The sequence below is a fragment of the Ursus arctos genome, unplaced genomic scaffold, assembly GCF_023065955.2.
Source record: "Ursus arctos isolate Adak ecotype North America unplaced genomic scaffold, UrsArc2.0 scaffold_5, whole genome shotgun sequence".
Classification (NCBI taxonomy): Eukaryota; Metazoa; Chordata; class Mammalia; order Carnivora; family Ursidae; genus Ursus; species Ursus arctos.
The window spans coordinates 69238412-69254520 of record NW_026623067.1 but is presented as its reverse complement, the minus strand read 5'-3'; the positions used below and the strand labels follow the sequence as shown (position 1 = coordinate 69254520).

Genomic DNA, 16109 nt, shown 5'->3' with positions numbered 1-16109 from the left:
TTTAGACAGAATTAATTATTCAAGATCTCCCTTGGTTTTATTTTAACTTAAACCCTTGTGAATACTTCACAAAAATACATATACAGAAGCAAATAAAACTATAATACAAACTATGCAGCAGATAGAACAAGTAGTAGTCAGAAGTTCAGAGATGGATGGATAGCTGTGTAAAAAATCAATTTGGAAATGAGTACTTTCAACAAAAGCATTCCAGATATTTTTAGACACATAAAATGGTAATCTAATCTATAGAATGGATGAATAGGTAACATGCATTGATCAGTACAACGACCAATAATATTTATTGAATTCAAACTATTTACTGTTGTAAACATTTAACGAAAGCATCATGAGATCTAAATACAGCCTTTGACAATTACAACAAAATAAGTGGTATGTTTAAAAAATAAAGCTGATGAGCAATAGATCCATTCTATATATTTTTTTTTCAACAGTTCAAGAGAAAGCACAGTATTTTAAAAAAGTATACAGCAAAGAAAGAAAGATTGTTCCTAATTAGAGTGTCAGACTCTGGAAACTGTAAATACAAATAGTCATTGAACAGTCAAACGGTCGTATTCCTAATCGGGAGGAAGTTACAGTAAGAACAGTCAGCAATCCAGTTATACTCCGAATGCTTTTTTTTCTTGTCAGTTGATTTCATAGTTCTTTTTCCAAGACGGAGCAAAACTTTGGCAATTGGATGTATTGAAAACATATTTTCCAAGTTCAAGAAATAGTCTTCGCATTTTGTTGTGTGAAAGGTGATCGGTACACCAAAGGCTCAGAAGTTGGTAAAGATTGATTCCGTATGTGGAAAAAGTGCAAATTTCCTGCACAGACAGCTTACAAAGCTGCTGGCACATGTACTCACCAGCAGAATCTTGGATTTTGTTTGCATAGCTCACACATCACTGGAATGTGGAAAGGTGTGCTGTTTTTTGGCAAGAGCAAAGGAGACATGATACTGATGTGAATTACCGTGTTGGGCATGCTGAAGCCAAGCAGAACACTTGGGCGAAGGCTGCTACCTGACATCGTTAGTTTTTGTATACTGGTTTTGTTTTTGCTGAAGCAGTTCTGTTATAGCCAGCAGCTTTTTCAGTACGTGCTAAACAAGGAAAAATAGTAAGAAAACAATTAGTAAATAAATGAAAGTTCAGTCAGAAACTTCAGGGAACCTGGATTTTGTAAAAAGCCACATCAATTCAAAGGAATTAATATTAACCATTCTACACAAAAGCATAAAACTGTGAACGTTTCTATTATTCAGTCCTTGACTCAATTTTTTTGGTCAAGATACAATTTTTGTACACTAAACAGAATTTCATTTATTTGGCATTTTCATATCTACTTAGGACAGAACATCTTGCTAGAAGATAGGCTGATCATTACAAATCATCTTAAGCCCCATAAGATCAATCAGCTTGCAGCCCAGTGAACACTATCAAGTATCATGGAAGAAACAGGACTAGACTACACTGGGCCTAAAATTAATTAGGCCAAATTCTCCAGTAAGAATTTCATTTGTAATTTAAGGCAAATCGTAACAAACTCAGCCCCAGTGTAGCAGGAAGGCATTATATATATACCAGGGACACATAAACAGGCCAATGGCACACATTCGGCCTAAAGTGACTGGAATCTTAATGAGCTAGAGGATTACCTAAACTTGAGGATTTTAGAATCTCTGGTTGAAGAAAACTCAGAATCCACAAACAAACACAGTGCTTTAATTTTAATCTCTTCTACAAGGCCCCTGCCAAATGGTTGGCCAGTACAGTGACAGTACTCAGGAGGAGCTGATTAGAAATGACCGTTTTCAAGGCCATACTCCAGAATCTCCGAATCTGGAGTTTGCAAGTCACTGGGCCATGCGCTGTGTACATCAGGCCACATCTCTGAAGTGTGTAACACCACCATTTTTCAGTAGAGTTCATACTATGCAGTGTCAAACACATAATTTTAGTCTGGGTCCATTATTCCTCCGCCAAGATCTTTGGGGAGGAGGCTTCAGATTCTTAAAAATATAACTGATAAAATAACAATGTTGACCATAATTCAGCTAGTTACCTCTCAGAGTCTTATACTGACGTTCTGCTTAAGTGCTAATCCAACGTCACTTAAATGAAGGCTGGCAAAAATACCCTACCTGCTGTGCACCACGTTCATTGCTAAGCGTTCGCAGTTCATCTGAATGGGCCACACAAATCTCATGCAGTGCTGCTAAATCACGAGACAGGTCAGTTCTAGAATGCTCTGTAGTGTCTGGAAGTTCAGGTACATTCTTTAAGAGAATGATAAAACTGCATTTAGAAATACAAATCTTTAAAGTCACTTCTGAAAAGATCTTAATGCTTATAGTAAACGGAATTTTTAATGTTCTCTTAAATTTCTCAAGAGTCTAAGATGCTATGTAACATTCAGTGCTATTTCTGATAAAGGTTCTATGACCTCAGTATTCACATAAAATCCAGGTTCCAATTTTCTTACAAAGCATGGCAGAATATTGTAGAGTATTAGTTATTCTAAATAAGTGGGCTTCCTAAATTCTTAGAGAGTTTTGGGGTTTTTTTTTTGATCTGGCACATAGAGCAAAACAATAACAAACAAAAAGAAAATAGTGTAACTGCTAATCTGGATTAAATGCAAGTGAAACTTAAAATTCCTCCACTTTCTTGGACTCAGTTTCATTATTTAGCTGCTATAGTCTGTCCCAATTTATCAGTATATGTATGTAAGGAATTACACTATGGAAGTGTGAGGAGAACTTGTCAGGCTTACTGATTATCTATGGACTATGCCCAAAACACTTGATAATGTGTGGAAATGATCAGTGTTAATTATGGTATCTTCAGGTAAGGTTCATTAAATGACTTCGTGCTTTATTAGCACTAAATACCAGTATTAGTTTGAGCCTCAGAATAAAATTCAACATGGATGCAGATTGCTGGTAGTTTTGAATAAATCCACTCCTCTCCGTAATTGTGATAATTAATTTGCTGTACATTCCTAAAAACTGCAAAACACTCAGTTTCTATGGCATGAACAAACAACTGAAATATAGTTCATTCTTCTTAATTAACTCTGTTACCCATTCATTTGGTGAATGAAGGATTATAGAGGTAAAAGACACTAGTATTTGCCTTCAGAGAGCTCGTAGTCTCTCTAGAAGACATAGCAACACAGATACGCAGAGAATATTTCAGAAGCAGAAGAAAAGGTTTTTGACTCAGGTTTAGTGCTCATCAAAGCCCTTCTGAAGGAGATATTTGAAGTGAGTCTGAAAAGAATCTGATTTATACATGTGGTAAAGGAATACAAGAACATGAGGCAGGAAGAATAGAATACTGGGAATTCTAAGCGGTTTAAAAGACTGATAAGAAAGCTGAACTGTAGACAGCTGTGATTATGGAAAATAAATGGAGTCCTAACCTTGAATCTAAAAACCCAGAAGTATATAGCCTAAGTCAAAGCTCAGTAGCTTTAAATATTGTACAGTTTTCACAGTTCTTTAAACAATACTATAGTAAGAATTTTTTCAATCACTGACCCAACTGTGTTTTTTGGTAGTAAGGAATTTTTTTTTTACCTCTTAAACGTCCCTGAGCTCATATATATATATATATGAAACATAGACATTTAGCCTTTGCCCCTTTTTTTCTCATTTTTATCCTAAGTATGGACCTATGTTGTAAATAACTTCTTTCACACTGGTTTTTATCCCTGAGGTAGCAAAGTAGGGGCCCTCAGGAAGTGCTAGTTACTTGCATTGCACACGGGTGTGCTTGTGGTTTTAACTGGATCTGAATACATTAAGGCAGAACGTGGGCACCTCAGTCTCCTACCCTAGGATTCCCTAACACCATACACCTGGCTAAACTGATAACCTTTTTGATAAACCTTTGTTTTTATATATGAACTGAATTACTAATATATTTTAGTTTTTAATCCATTATCTGTAAATTTGTAACAAGAAAATTCAACTTCTTTACTAAGAAATACAGGGTCTTAGGGAATTTTTATATACAATTGCTATTAATTTTATAATCACAATTTATAAAGGCCCCGAATAAGACATCAGTAGTCCTACTGAATGAAGTATAATACTAAATCCATGTATTTTATTCCTAGTCAAGCCCCAAGAACACTCTGCAGTCCATTTACTTATATAACCTGGTCAGATCTGGGTCATCTATCTTGTTTCAAGTTCCATACACCAGCAGCTAAGTAAAAGCAGCAACAGAGTATCACAGTAAGGAGATGGAGCAGCTAAAAGGATAATGAAAAACACAAGAAGTACAAAAGCCACAATAATGAGTACTTGGTATAAACCATTTAGTGTTAAGAATAAATGTTACAATCAATTTGTTTGTTTACAAAGGTAGACAAAACAGGCTTTTTTTTTTTTTTTTAAGTGGAGCCCAATGTGGGGCCTGAACTCACCAGCCTAAGATCCAGAGTTGGAGGCTTAACCAACTGAGCCATCCAGAGGCCCGTGTTTTTGTTTTTTAAGTTTTGGATAAAAATCTAAGTTGTTGCTTAAATGAGTTAATTCTCAGCGATATTAAATTTAGGTCTCAAAGCACTTGAAGAAATATATACATACCCCAAGTTCATCTAAAAACATGATCATACGATGTTTATTACTTTTGATAAATGGATTGACACCTTCCATATAGGGCTCCTAAAAACAAAACATTTACCATATATGTATCAAAAACAAACACCAATCTACTACCACCACTTACGTAGCAAGGATTCTTATAAATCTAATTATGTCCATCAACAGCAATACATGTTCACAAGAATTAGTTTAATCATATAAATTTCCTTCCAATAAAAGCAAATAGCTAAACCGAAGAACAGGAATATTTCCATGAAAGAGTAAGAAATTGTGGATGAAAAAAAAAACCCAAAGCACGAACGCCAACTGGTTGAAATCCATAAATAACTTAATTCCTCAAAAATGTGACTGAAAACCTGTTGTTGACCAGAAGCCTTATTACGGACAACAAACAGTTGACACATATTTTGTGTGTTACATATATTCTATTCTGTATTATTACAATAGAGTAAGCTAGAGAAAAAAATATTAAAATCATAAGAGAAAATACATTTACGGTATTGTAAAAACCATGAATAAGTGGACCCATGCAGTTTGAACCTGTGTGTCAAGGGTCAACTGTAATTCATTCAAAAATAATTACTGAGAAACTATTATTTGCCACCTGCCAAGATAAACCTGGGCCTAACCCAGAGGTTAGAATCTAGCAGAGAATATAAGTAAGTAAGCTACAGCGTGCTAACGACTGCAACAGGAATACGTATCACAACCTGCCTGCCTATTCAGATAAATTCAAAAGCTAAGCCTTACTATAAACTGCTCTTCGTATTAAAATATTAAGCCTATTTTAAAATGTGCTATGTTGTAAAACAGAAAATGTTTAATATTATCACAAGCTCTTTTAAAGTCAATAAACAAACGATGATAAAGACCTCATCAGTCAATTCCAAAGAAACTGACACAAAAAAATCAAAGTAACATTCTGCCCAGCAGGTTGGCAAAAATTAAACTGAATAATAATGAGTTTGGGCAAGGCTCTGGGGAGCAGAGAAGTATTACTTAGGATTTTCCTCCAAAATTAGTTTGAAACAACTGGACAAATTTGAAAGGAAATATATATGGATACTTGTTACAGCAGTATTTGTAACAGTGATAAGTTGGCAGCATCTAACTGTTGAGTAGAAGAGTACTTAACAGCTACATGATGGAATAATCATCATTAAGAATAACAAAATAGTTACATTTCCAGGCAAGAGGTTTGTTCAATATTGACAAAATCAGGCAACACGGTACAATCACTACCAGAATATTAACAATCCTTATCGTTAGGTAGTGGGAGCACATGTGGGTGTTTTAAGAACTCGTCCGAGTTATTTACAGTAAGAACTCATCCAAGTTATTTACAGTAAATGTTTATGATGAAATAAATAAAATGGACTTGAGTACATTTAAAAATATGCTTACTGATTTTTATATTTACGAGGAGAATTTTACTATATTGGAAATAGAAAATATAGTTTTCTATACTCACTAAAACAGCGGTTTTAAAAATTTCATTAAAATGTAAAATTTTTAAATATTTTTAAGAAGACACACATACCAACAAAAATATAACGATGTTTATGAAATAGACACTACTGAAAACATTATATCTTTATTCTATGGTTGTATCTCAAGGTTTCACTGGTAAATGACATTTTCCGGTATCAAAATGTTTTTACCTTAGCTCCAAATTCCACAAGATTTGCTAAGTTCTGCACAGATTTAGCCACTAATATCAGTGTTCTGGCAGCAATAGGCGATGGGGAATCTGTAAGAGAGAATTGGGCACCGGTAATGACACTGACTCCAAAGGCACTTTCAGGTAAAGCAGTATAGAGTTAGCACTTTAATATTTCTTTACTGCTAAAAATACTGACATTCTTGGAAATGATATGACCTGTATAATTCAAAACACTTGAGTTAAAGGGGGAAAGTTAAATACACTTATCAAAACTTCTAGTTTGTGAAAAGGGTGCTGCCGCGAGACTCAGCAATTCTCAGCTGGTTGATATTTCACAATACCTTAGAGCTTTAACTTTATCGCTAAAAAGACTGTCACTCCGCACACCTGCTTCATGACAGTTCACAAAGCTAATTTCAACCCCCTGCAGGTTAGCAGTTTGCAATGTGAGCAAGTCCCTACTACGAACCTCCAATGACTACATAAATAAATCACTTTAAAGCTCAGTAACAACGATAAAGCCTGGGACTTCTGCTTTACAGTGAGGGGGGAAAAACAATTTAATAAACTTAGAATATTAGAGAATAAACTATAATAAAGACTGGTCAGGAAACATTTCCCTGTAGAATATGCATAGTAGGGTGTAAATGAAAATCATATGCAGCTATTACATACAAGCCTTGAGACATAACAGAATTATTTAACAGTAAAAACATATAGGTAAGTCTAGCTGACTGCCTAATTTTAGAATGTTATCTTTGTATCTTAAGCTGCTGAACTATAAATGAGTACTGCCTAGTGGTTCAGAGACCAACATTCAGATAAACAATCTCTCCAGAATTCTACACCCTTAATTCTTAATAGAACCATAGATGTAACCATTTTAGTAGCAACAGAAGATAATGACAGAGACACGAGGACTATAACTATAATAAGGTAAAACTTAAGATTTAGTCCAAAGGATTTTTAAATACAACTTTGAGCTTCTAATTATTAAAAGAAAAATGGTTCAGGTTCCTTTTGTTAATAATGGCTCATTATTACATTTGTAGTCACAAATATCACTGTTCTCCTTTCTTTAAAAAATGCCTATGACATCTGAAAGTCCTTGCATAATGGACATATAGGCAATACGTAAAACCAAATCTGGTTTGTTGGAGTTTAAACCGGCCAAGTAACATGATCTAACTGGTGACAAACCTCTCCATCTCTAAGGGACCACAGTCAGGTATTCACAGAGCACTACTGCAACTGTAGTTATCATTTTATTTTGATCTTAAAATACAACTTGCAGTGGTAGCGATAGGGTCTAGTATGGGCTAAAAGCACACAGAAACCTCTTCCCAACTGAAAAAGCCAGGTTGTAGATTGAAAAAGTCATAATGAGAGCTTGAGACACAGGTAGCGATGGGGTAGAAGTGATACGTGTCTAATCATTGCCGCCTCAGGCTTCAGATACTGGATGGAAAGAAAAGAAGCAAAATAGAGAAGGTAAAGTAGCAAAAGGAGGGAAGAAGAAAAGGGCGCTTTGGAATGTTTTATATCAAGTCTTAGAACTGGATAATAAAAAATCAGATGTAAAAGAAAAAATGAATAATCTTACCAAATAATACCAAATTTTATTCTAATTTTTTTAATTCCAAAAGTTTATCAAAAGCTGATTACCTGAGATGATATTAAACATCCGTGGATTCAGGATGGCAGGACAGATAAGTCGAAGAAAAACAAAACCACTGAATGGGAGGGAAATTTTTTTTTTTTTAGAAAACTACTATATATGTTACATAAAAATAAACAAAAATTTTAATACTTGTAGAACCATGAACTTTGAACTGATGTAAAGAAGCCCAAACACAGCTTCAAGAAAATAGTAAGCTAAAGTATCTTACTTTAAGAACATGTATCTCTGCTTCTTACACTGTTTGCTTTTCCCAAATTTGGAATTTTCAGTTGATTTTGGGAACATTTAAGTTATATCTGTAACATTTATGGTCTTGGCAACTCTTTATTCCAATATACTTACTTTGAGGAAGCAATAGCCTTAGGAACACTAGGAATTTCTGAAATACTATAGGAGTATAAAAAAACCTTTTCATAGAGATACAGGCCTGTATGGTCCTAAAACTCACTTTCTCTCACTTCTTTCTTTCCTTAAACAGAATAAGCCCAATAAAGTCTGTTATAAATCAAGTTAATTACACTGATTTTGCTGATGAATCCTAAAAAGAATCCGTTCTATAGAGAAAAGTGATTTCTTGATAAATGAAAATGTATACAATCGAATGCTATAGAGCTTCTATGGCAATAAAGAAAAAGACCTCACCTTTCACCTTTTCCATTACAGAGCAGTTAAACCAAATTCTCAGCATTTACTTTCCAATCTAATGACAGTTTACTACTTTTTGGACTCTTAGAAATGAATGTTACTTCTCATATAGCATTTATTGCAATTACAATACACAATTATCAGCTCTTTAAATATCTCTTTTAAACTAATTTGTGAAGAATCTTGCATAAATTTTGCTTGAAAACATTTTGATACATAAGTGTTTGAATCTGAAATATAACCTACCAACATTTAATCATGAAAGAATTTCAGTATGCAAATCTACTTTCTCTGAATTTTTAGAAGTGATTTTAAATTTAAAAGGGATGCTAGGTACCTACACATATATTTAAAAGTAGGGACAGAAATCATCACTTTGGTCATAAGTGCCCCTTAAAAACTCTGTACTGTCAGAAATTCACACAGCAAAAATTCCTGCTGTTTGCTTAACAGTTATACTCGTTTGAAACAGAGTTTACAGAGGCTTTAATTTACATCCCACACAAAATTGTGCTGAAACTTAATGCTAATTCTAATTCCTCTCAATCACTACTAAAGAGAAGAAATAAAGAATCTACCATTCTTTAATACTTATGTCCTATCATTACTAACCAAGAGAAATTTTATCTACAAGAAGAGTAGAAGCCTCTTTACAAAACTTAGGTTGCAGGCAGGATTGACACACATTTTTCACAACTAACTGTACAGTATTAGTATCTTTAGTGGTTGTCTTATTTTTTTTTAAGGTGATATGACATGACTGGCATATGTATTCTACATAAAGTATCAGCAGACTGCTATATTCTCTGATGCTTTTGCACTGAATTTCCAGTTGTCTTCAGCGGGCACGGGTGTACTTAACAAAAGCCTATAATAGTGTTAGAGAGCTGACTGGACCTTAGAAGGTTGGCCTTTAGTTCTGCCTTAGCACAACCTTTCTTTATAACCTTAAGCAAACCATTTTTACCTCTACAGATCTGCTTCCTCATTGGAAAAATAAGTTAAAATAGTGATCATGAAGTCCCCCTGTATACAAGGTACAACATTCTGCAACTTGCCAAAGCGGTTCCTCCTAATTACTGCACAGCGAGTGCACTGAAACAGCTTCAGAGCAAGAGGCTCTGGCTGGAGATTAGCCCCGAGTCAGACTGCCACAAACCCACCAGTCAGTAGCTCGTCAGTTCTTAGCACTGACTGCTCTTCCTTCTTAGCACCACGTCAATCCCCCTTTCACTCCTCCCACTCTCCCCATCCTCCCTCTTCTTTCCTTCCTGAGAGGTATATGCATATATGCATGCAGGTAATGCATAGTGTGTATGAAGAGTACTATAGAATGTTAGCTACAGATTTTGCTGATTATAGAACTTTTAACCTCATTCTTTCTGATCATACATGGGTGTTCAGGTTTTTAGAAAACGCACAAGGTAGCTAAATATCTCTTAATAACTTCCAAAAAAAAAACACCAAACAGTAAAGTTAAATTGTAGTAGCCATCTGAACTCAGAAAATATTCAACAGGGTTCTGACATGAAAGTAAAAAAGTCTGGAATTATATACTGTTACTCTTCCGATTTTCACAGTCACCCACCTATCAGTGCACGCTATCCACAGTGATTTAACAAATGGATTGATGAGCCTTACCTAACAACTCTTGTTCTCATGGTGGTATTTGTAGGCCACTTGTGCTGGACAGATTTCTGTAAACACCCATAAATATATCTCAGTGTCCTGCCAAAACAACACAACATCTCAATACATAAAGCAAGGGAAAATGCTGATCACTGAGCCAAAAGCTTAATTTGCCAAATACACATTTTAATGCAACTGGCTCTTACCCCCCAAAAAGTACTCTGCTACAAGGAGTGAAGGAAACATTTGGCAAGGGATAAGGAAAACAAATAGTTTTCATCATCATTTAGTCAATTCTTTACGTTTACTTTGGAAGAATCTGACCATTTTTACATTGCTTCTGTATTAATGAAAAATAAGAAAAAAAGTACTGGAATGAGGATACAAAGGAAATACTAAGTTCAGATTCCAGGGAGATGGATTTTGACTTATGATAACTTCTACCTGAGTGAGTTCACTTTTACTAAAAGCAGTTAAGCAGGTACTAACTGTCTGGTGTACATTTAACCAAGATATTAATGATCTCAAATCTGAGATTATAAGTCTCTATTCATTACCCAAGTTACTGTATAAACCAGATATGTTAGCCTGTGTAAAAACATAATTTTGTTTTTATTTTAATGTATTTCACCACTGTGGTTTCTTCAAGTCACTCTTTTGCCTTAAACACAATTCACCTTGGAAGACTGAAAAACCCTTTTTCAGAGTGTAAAAACATTTATTAGGACAGTGGAAAAGCTTACACATTTTAGAAATACAAATTTTTCAAAATGCAGATACACAGTTTCTTGTCAAATTAAAATTTCACCACTTACGGTGGAAGTATTTCTGAAGCCATGAATATTTTCTCCACAAGCTCTGAAAGTATGTTCAATAGGTGTGCTAAATTAGTGTTCACATCTTCATTTTTTTCTAACTTTGATGGACTTAACTAAGAGAAGGAATAAAGTAATATAAATGCATCTTGGCAATGATAAAATGAATCAAGGTAATCAAACAGTAGTTTTCAAGGTTCTCTGTTTTTCCACTTTTCAATCTGTTTTAGTCTTGGGGGGTTGGATATAAATGGGAATTTTTAAGTAGTTTGCTCTACGGAACTCCTCATTTACCATTACTTCCCAATTATTCAACAAAACAATACAATAAGCAGTGATTATTCAGCACGTTTCATTTGCTCTGGGATTAATACCAGTGTTAAAATTCTCTTTTATTCATTTACCATGCTTTACCATAGATTTTTACAGCCACAGAAAATGGATTAGCCTTTATTTTCAAAATTATATTCTCAACTAGAAGACAAAAACCCAGCTTTACTGATCACATATACTAGGTATATGTGATATATATATATGATCACAAATATACTAGTATTTAAATAATGATCACCATGTATTATAAAACCTATCTTTAATTGTATTTATTTGAAAACAAATACCGATTAAAATAGAAAGGCTTTTCTGAATGCCGTAGACAGAATAATGAACCTTTCTCAAAACATTTTCAGTAACCCTTGAAATCTAAGAATTCTGATCTAGAATCAGTGGAATAGATTCATCTATGTAAGTCTGACTTCCCTAGCCTGATCTAGTGCCCACGAACACTGTGCAGACTTGCTGGATTTCTGTATCCATTTCAGTTAGGCCAACTACGGCATTACCCCAGGTGTTCAACACTGGATCCTCAATTTCTTCCCTTTAGGTTAATTAGTAAAAACTGACCACTGTAGTGCAAAATTAACATTTGACAGCTCCCAGTGTACATTACCAAAAGCAATTACTTGTTTTATTAATTTTGTATCAGATCTAAAAAATGTATTTAATATCTTCCTTCTGTAGTCACTCTATCTTCAAAATAAGAGAAGAACCATGTGAGATTCCACTCTTTCTCTTAATGTTTATTATGAATTTACACTGAAACCTTAATAATCTTAAAAGGATGTTTTTATTTGCTTTTGAGTGGAATATGTTGTACTTCTTTACCCCCAAAACCTTCAAGGATACCCCTGGCTGTTATTAGGAAGTGCTTCATCGACCTTAACTGGGTTATACAACCAAAGTCTCTAGCAAACACTTCAATTTATGTTATGTACACTTTCTGAAAGCAGCATACACTTTATTATTAGTAGAGCAGGATAAATGAGAAAGTACTTTCATTAATTTCTGGTGGAATTTGAGGTTTTTAATCTCAAAATACATCTTTTTTAAAAAGTTTATTTTGTCTAACATTTTTCTGAATGTATTGCAAAATGTGTAAATGCCCTGATGAATAATTTTAAAAAGCTAATATATTTTCCTTAAAATGTAATTAGCTATAAAGCATCACCTATTGAAATATGCTCTTTGCTGAAATACTTAAAACATGAAATTCGTACCTCGCAAGACTGCTTGCTTTCCATTATCTTTAAAATAGAGTCTTTCAACGCATGATGAACGAACTGTGTCGCAGTGGCTTTCATGTACTGCTCCATCAAGGTGCTTGCAAGTGTTGTAGCTCGAAAGAGAGTAGTGGCTTCATCTACATAAATATTTATATTAAAAGATTAGTTATATAAAGGATTATACTAATGTGAAACCAGATTAGAAATTAAATGAACTCATTTTTTCCTCAAACATTATACCCATGTAAGTATGCTTATTTGCATCCAGCACTGAAGTATGAATTATAATGACACCCTCTATTTCTATAAACTTAACTCTTCAAAGGACTTTATTCATTAGATCAACAGGAGGTGCTGACACTGCCATATTCATAAGAAAAAACAAAGGCTTAGAATGGGTACAGGACTTGTTAAGACCAAAGAGCCAGTGAGTGACAAAAATAAGATCAGACTTCAGCTCTGCTATCCACTGAGCCCACACTTTGGAAATTCTGAGTTAATTTCCAAATAAGAATATAACATAGTGGTATAAATAGACTTATCATAGGGATCATTTTGAAAAGTATAAAAATACCAAATCACTATGATACATACCTGAAGCTAACAGGATATTGTATGTCAATTATACTTCCAATTTTTTTAATGAAGAAAATGAAAAAAAAAACCCACAAAATCCCAGTATAAATTATTACGTTAAAAAACACAAATATTGCCAAAAAAAGACAGTCTCGGTGTAACATCTGGACCATCACTTTATCTTTCCTGACAAATCTATCTTTCACATTTTCTATGATTAGGAGGAAATAGTTTTAGCTTTTATAGTTTATTGGAGAACCTAGAAGCAAGCACTGTTACTGAGCCAAAGTGCTAGCTGGAAAGGGGTTAACTGTGACAAATCTGTAAGCTGTTACAAAGCACCATGTGTCCAGCTCTATTACCTGGGAACTACCTATCTATAGAAGCTAGAAATAAAATGCAGCTGTCACCTAACTTTTGTGCAAAGAATAAGTAAAATATAAATGAGAGAATATGGTAGGTACACCAAACTATTCTTAATAATCAAGCACCATAAGCCACTGATAGGGATAAAGAAGTCACTTTCTTATGGCTTCTAGTGGAATAATTTACCATGACAGAAACTGCCAAATGTTAGCCAGCACAAGGATCAGAACTGACATTCCGACTTTAATTTTTAATGAAGAAAAACAGAGTAGCTTATTTACCTTCCATGCTTATTTCTCTGTCATTTAGTGTACACAACAACAATGATTCAAGCTTTTCATGAAGAAAAATCCTTAGTAGGATGCTAGCCAGTAGTGTTCGGTCCTGTCCACATACATGTGATAAAGCATAGACTACATGAAGCTCCTTTTGCAGTATAAGCTAAAAATGACATCGAGAAAGATTATTGTAAGTACACAGCATTAAATGTTCTCAATGAGATGAACAGGAATTCTCTTATGTTCTTCTATTTAGAAATATGTTCTATTCAATACATTTATTAAAAATAGAATGAGTTTACAGCCTGCATATTTATAGTCTCTTAAGACCAACATCATACTACTGCAAGGTTTTTTAATTTTAACCTTCTGTGCCCATCACTGGTGCACTAAGTATGACATTACTATGTTTAACTTAAGGAATTTTTTGTTTAAATGTTTACTGTTAATTCCATCAAAAATAATTAGACTGGTAAATAACTTAATACCTCTTTAAATTCACTGTACTCTTCTTCTGGCATGATTTTTTCCATAGAATATCGTGCTCGCACACGCAGGGATCCTGGTTCAATACCTTTTAATGGTATATGGGAGCTGAGCAAAAACCATTCATCTGTGGCATGCCCTTTCTGTAACCGGCTCAACTGGCAGCGCATAAATACTTTAATAGAAAAACATCAGATGATTACTGTCTAAAAAGAGGACACTATAATTCGTCATACCACTAAATTTTCCTGACATTTTGTCTTCTCTGTAGTGTTAAATGCTTTAAAGGAGTTTTCAGTAGCAACACAAATTCAATACTTGATACTTACTTCATGCATTTACTCAGTGCCTATTTTGTGCCAGACTATGGTAGGCAGGGACATGGGATACAGACATGATTAAGATACGGTCTATGACCTGCATGGAGGTCACAGTAAGGCAAGAAATCAATCATGGTACAATACAGTGTGGTGAGTGCTGTTAACAGTGGCTAATGCTACCGAAGTAAAAGAAATAAGTAATTCAGCCCATGGAAAAATCCATTCCAAACAGGTAACCCTTAAGCTGACACTTAACAGGCTGTGGAGGTGTAGCTACGTAGAAAGGCAGAGAAAAAGAGCATAGTCCAAACAGAAGGTATGATGGGCACTTTTAAAATCCATGGATCGCTTCAGAGCTACAAAGAAAGCTGGTATAACTAGAGAGAGGATATACCAGAGACACACTATGAAAGCAACATGGTGGAGGAGTAGATCAGGAAAGGGCCTTTCTTCTGTGTTTACTACAGGTTTGGATTTTATTTTAAAAGTAACAGGGAACCACTAAAAAAGTGTTAAGCATTTAAATAGTACAGAACCGACAGAATAAATATTTTGTAGAGGAAAATTCAGGCTTTGATCTGTTCATGTATATCACTTCTTTCCCTAAGGCTGACTTTTAAGAAGGTATTAACCTAATTCACTCTGATGTGAACGGCTAAATCTCACTGCCACCTGTTTCAGCAACAGGCTGGGTGAAGGTGTGCTACTGAGAATAAGAATGGAAAAGGTTCACCAGAAATGAATAAATTTAAAGAAAAATTTTTAATAGAGTGATTTTATCCACTTACATAAAACTATACGAAAACAGGAAAAACCTACAAAGTACAAAGAAGGGATAGTGGAAGCACCATAGAAATATGGCCACTCTTACTGTTCTCTTGTTCCTGTCCACTGGGGAGGGAAGGGAAGATGAAAGATTAAATCAAGAGTTTAAGTTTACAATATGTACTATTTAGCCATTTTGGTCTTTTTATCTTATGAAACTCTTCCTCAACAATCAAAACTTTTAGAAGTACAAAAAGAAACTATGTCAAATTATATATTATTTGCACTTTTTTAGACTACATTATGAGTTTAAAAAAGTAAAATTTCTGTATCAACTTACAAATATCAGGATCTTTGCTTTTCTTTGTTTTATTACTAAGAGTTATCTCAAATCTGTTGATGTCAGGAGGAAGATCACTAGAGGACCAAAAAGAAAAAGAATTAACAAAATACCCTGGCATCAAATTCTAAGTCTTTTATTTCTACTATCGAATAAGTCCCTTATTTCTGCTATTAAACAATCTGAACATGCATGCTGGATTCAAAACGTATTATTATTTGGAATACAGGAATGCAGACAAGCAAATCATACTTTTCCTACTATCTTTAACCTCCTCAAGTAAATCCTGGAAACTATTGTAAACGTTTTTTATATGTCTCTTAAGTAAATGCTTCTGAACTTGTCAGTTAACACTA

At 34.3% G+C, this 16109-nt stretch overlaps 1 protein-coding gene across 1 annotated transcript in view; it reads right to left on the bottom strand.

Moving 5' to 3' along the window:
- RASA1 (RAS p21 protein activator 1) overlaps positions 1-16109 on the bottom strand; it is a 112715-nt gene continuing 96606 nt past the window's right edge. Inside the window, exons 15-25 of the mRNA XM_057307130.1 lie at positions 15754-15830; positions 14331-14503; positions 13846-14005; positions 12617-12759; positions 11061-11176; positions 10258-10344; positions 7956-8023; positions 6289-6377; positions 4610-4687; positions 2153-2287; positions 1-1111 (exon numbers count right to left, since the gene is read on the bottom strand). Of these exons, the coding sequence (XP_057163113.1) occupies positions 1028-1111; positions 2153-2287; positions 4610-4687; positions 6289-6377; positions 7956-8023; positions 10258-10344; positions 11061-11176; positions 12617-12759; positions 13846-14005; positions 14331-14503; positions 15754-15830 (1210 nt within the window). The 3' untranslated portion in view covers positions 1-1027. The remainder of the gene's footprint in view (positions 1112-2152; positions 2288-4609; positions 4688-6288; positions 6378-7955; positions 8024-10257; positions 10345-11060; positions 11177-12616; positions 12760-13845; positions 14006-14330; positions 14504-15753; positions 15831-16109) is intronic.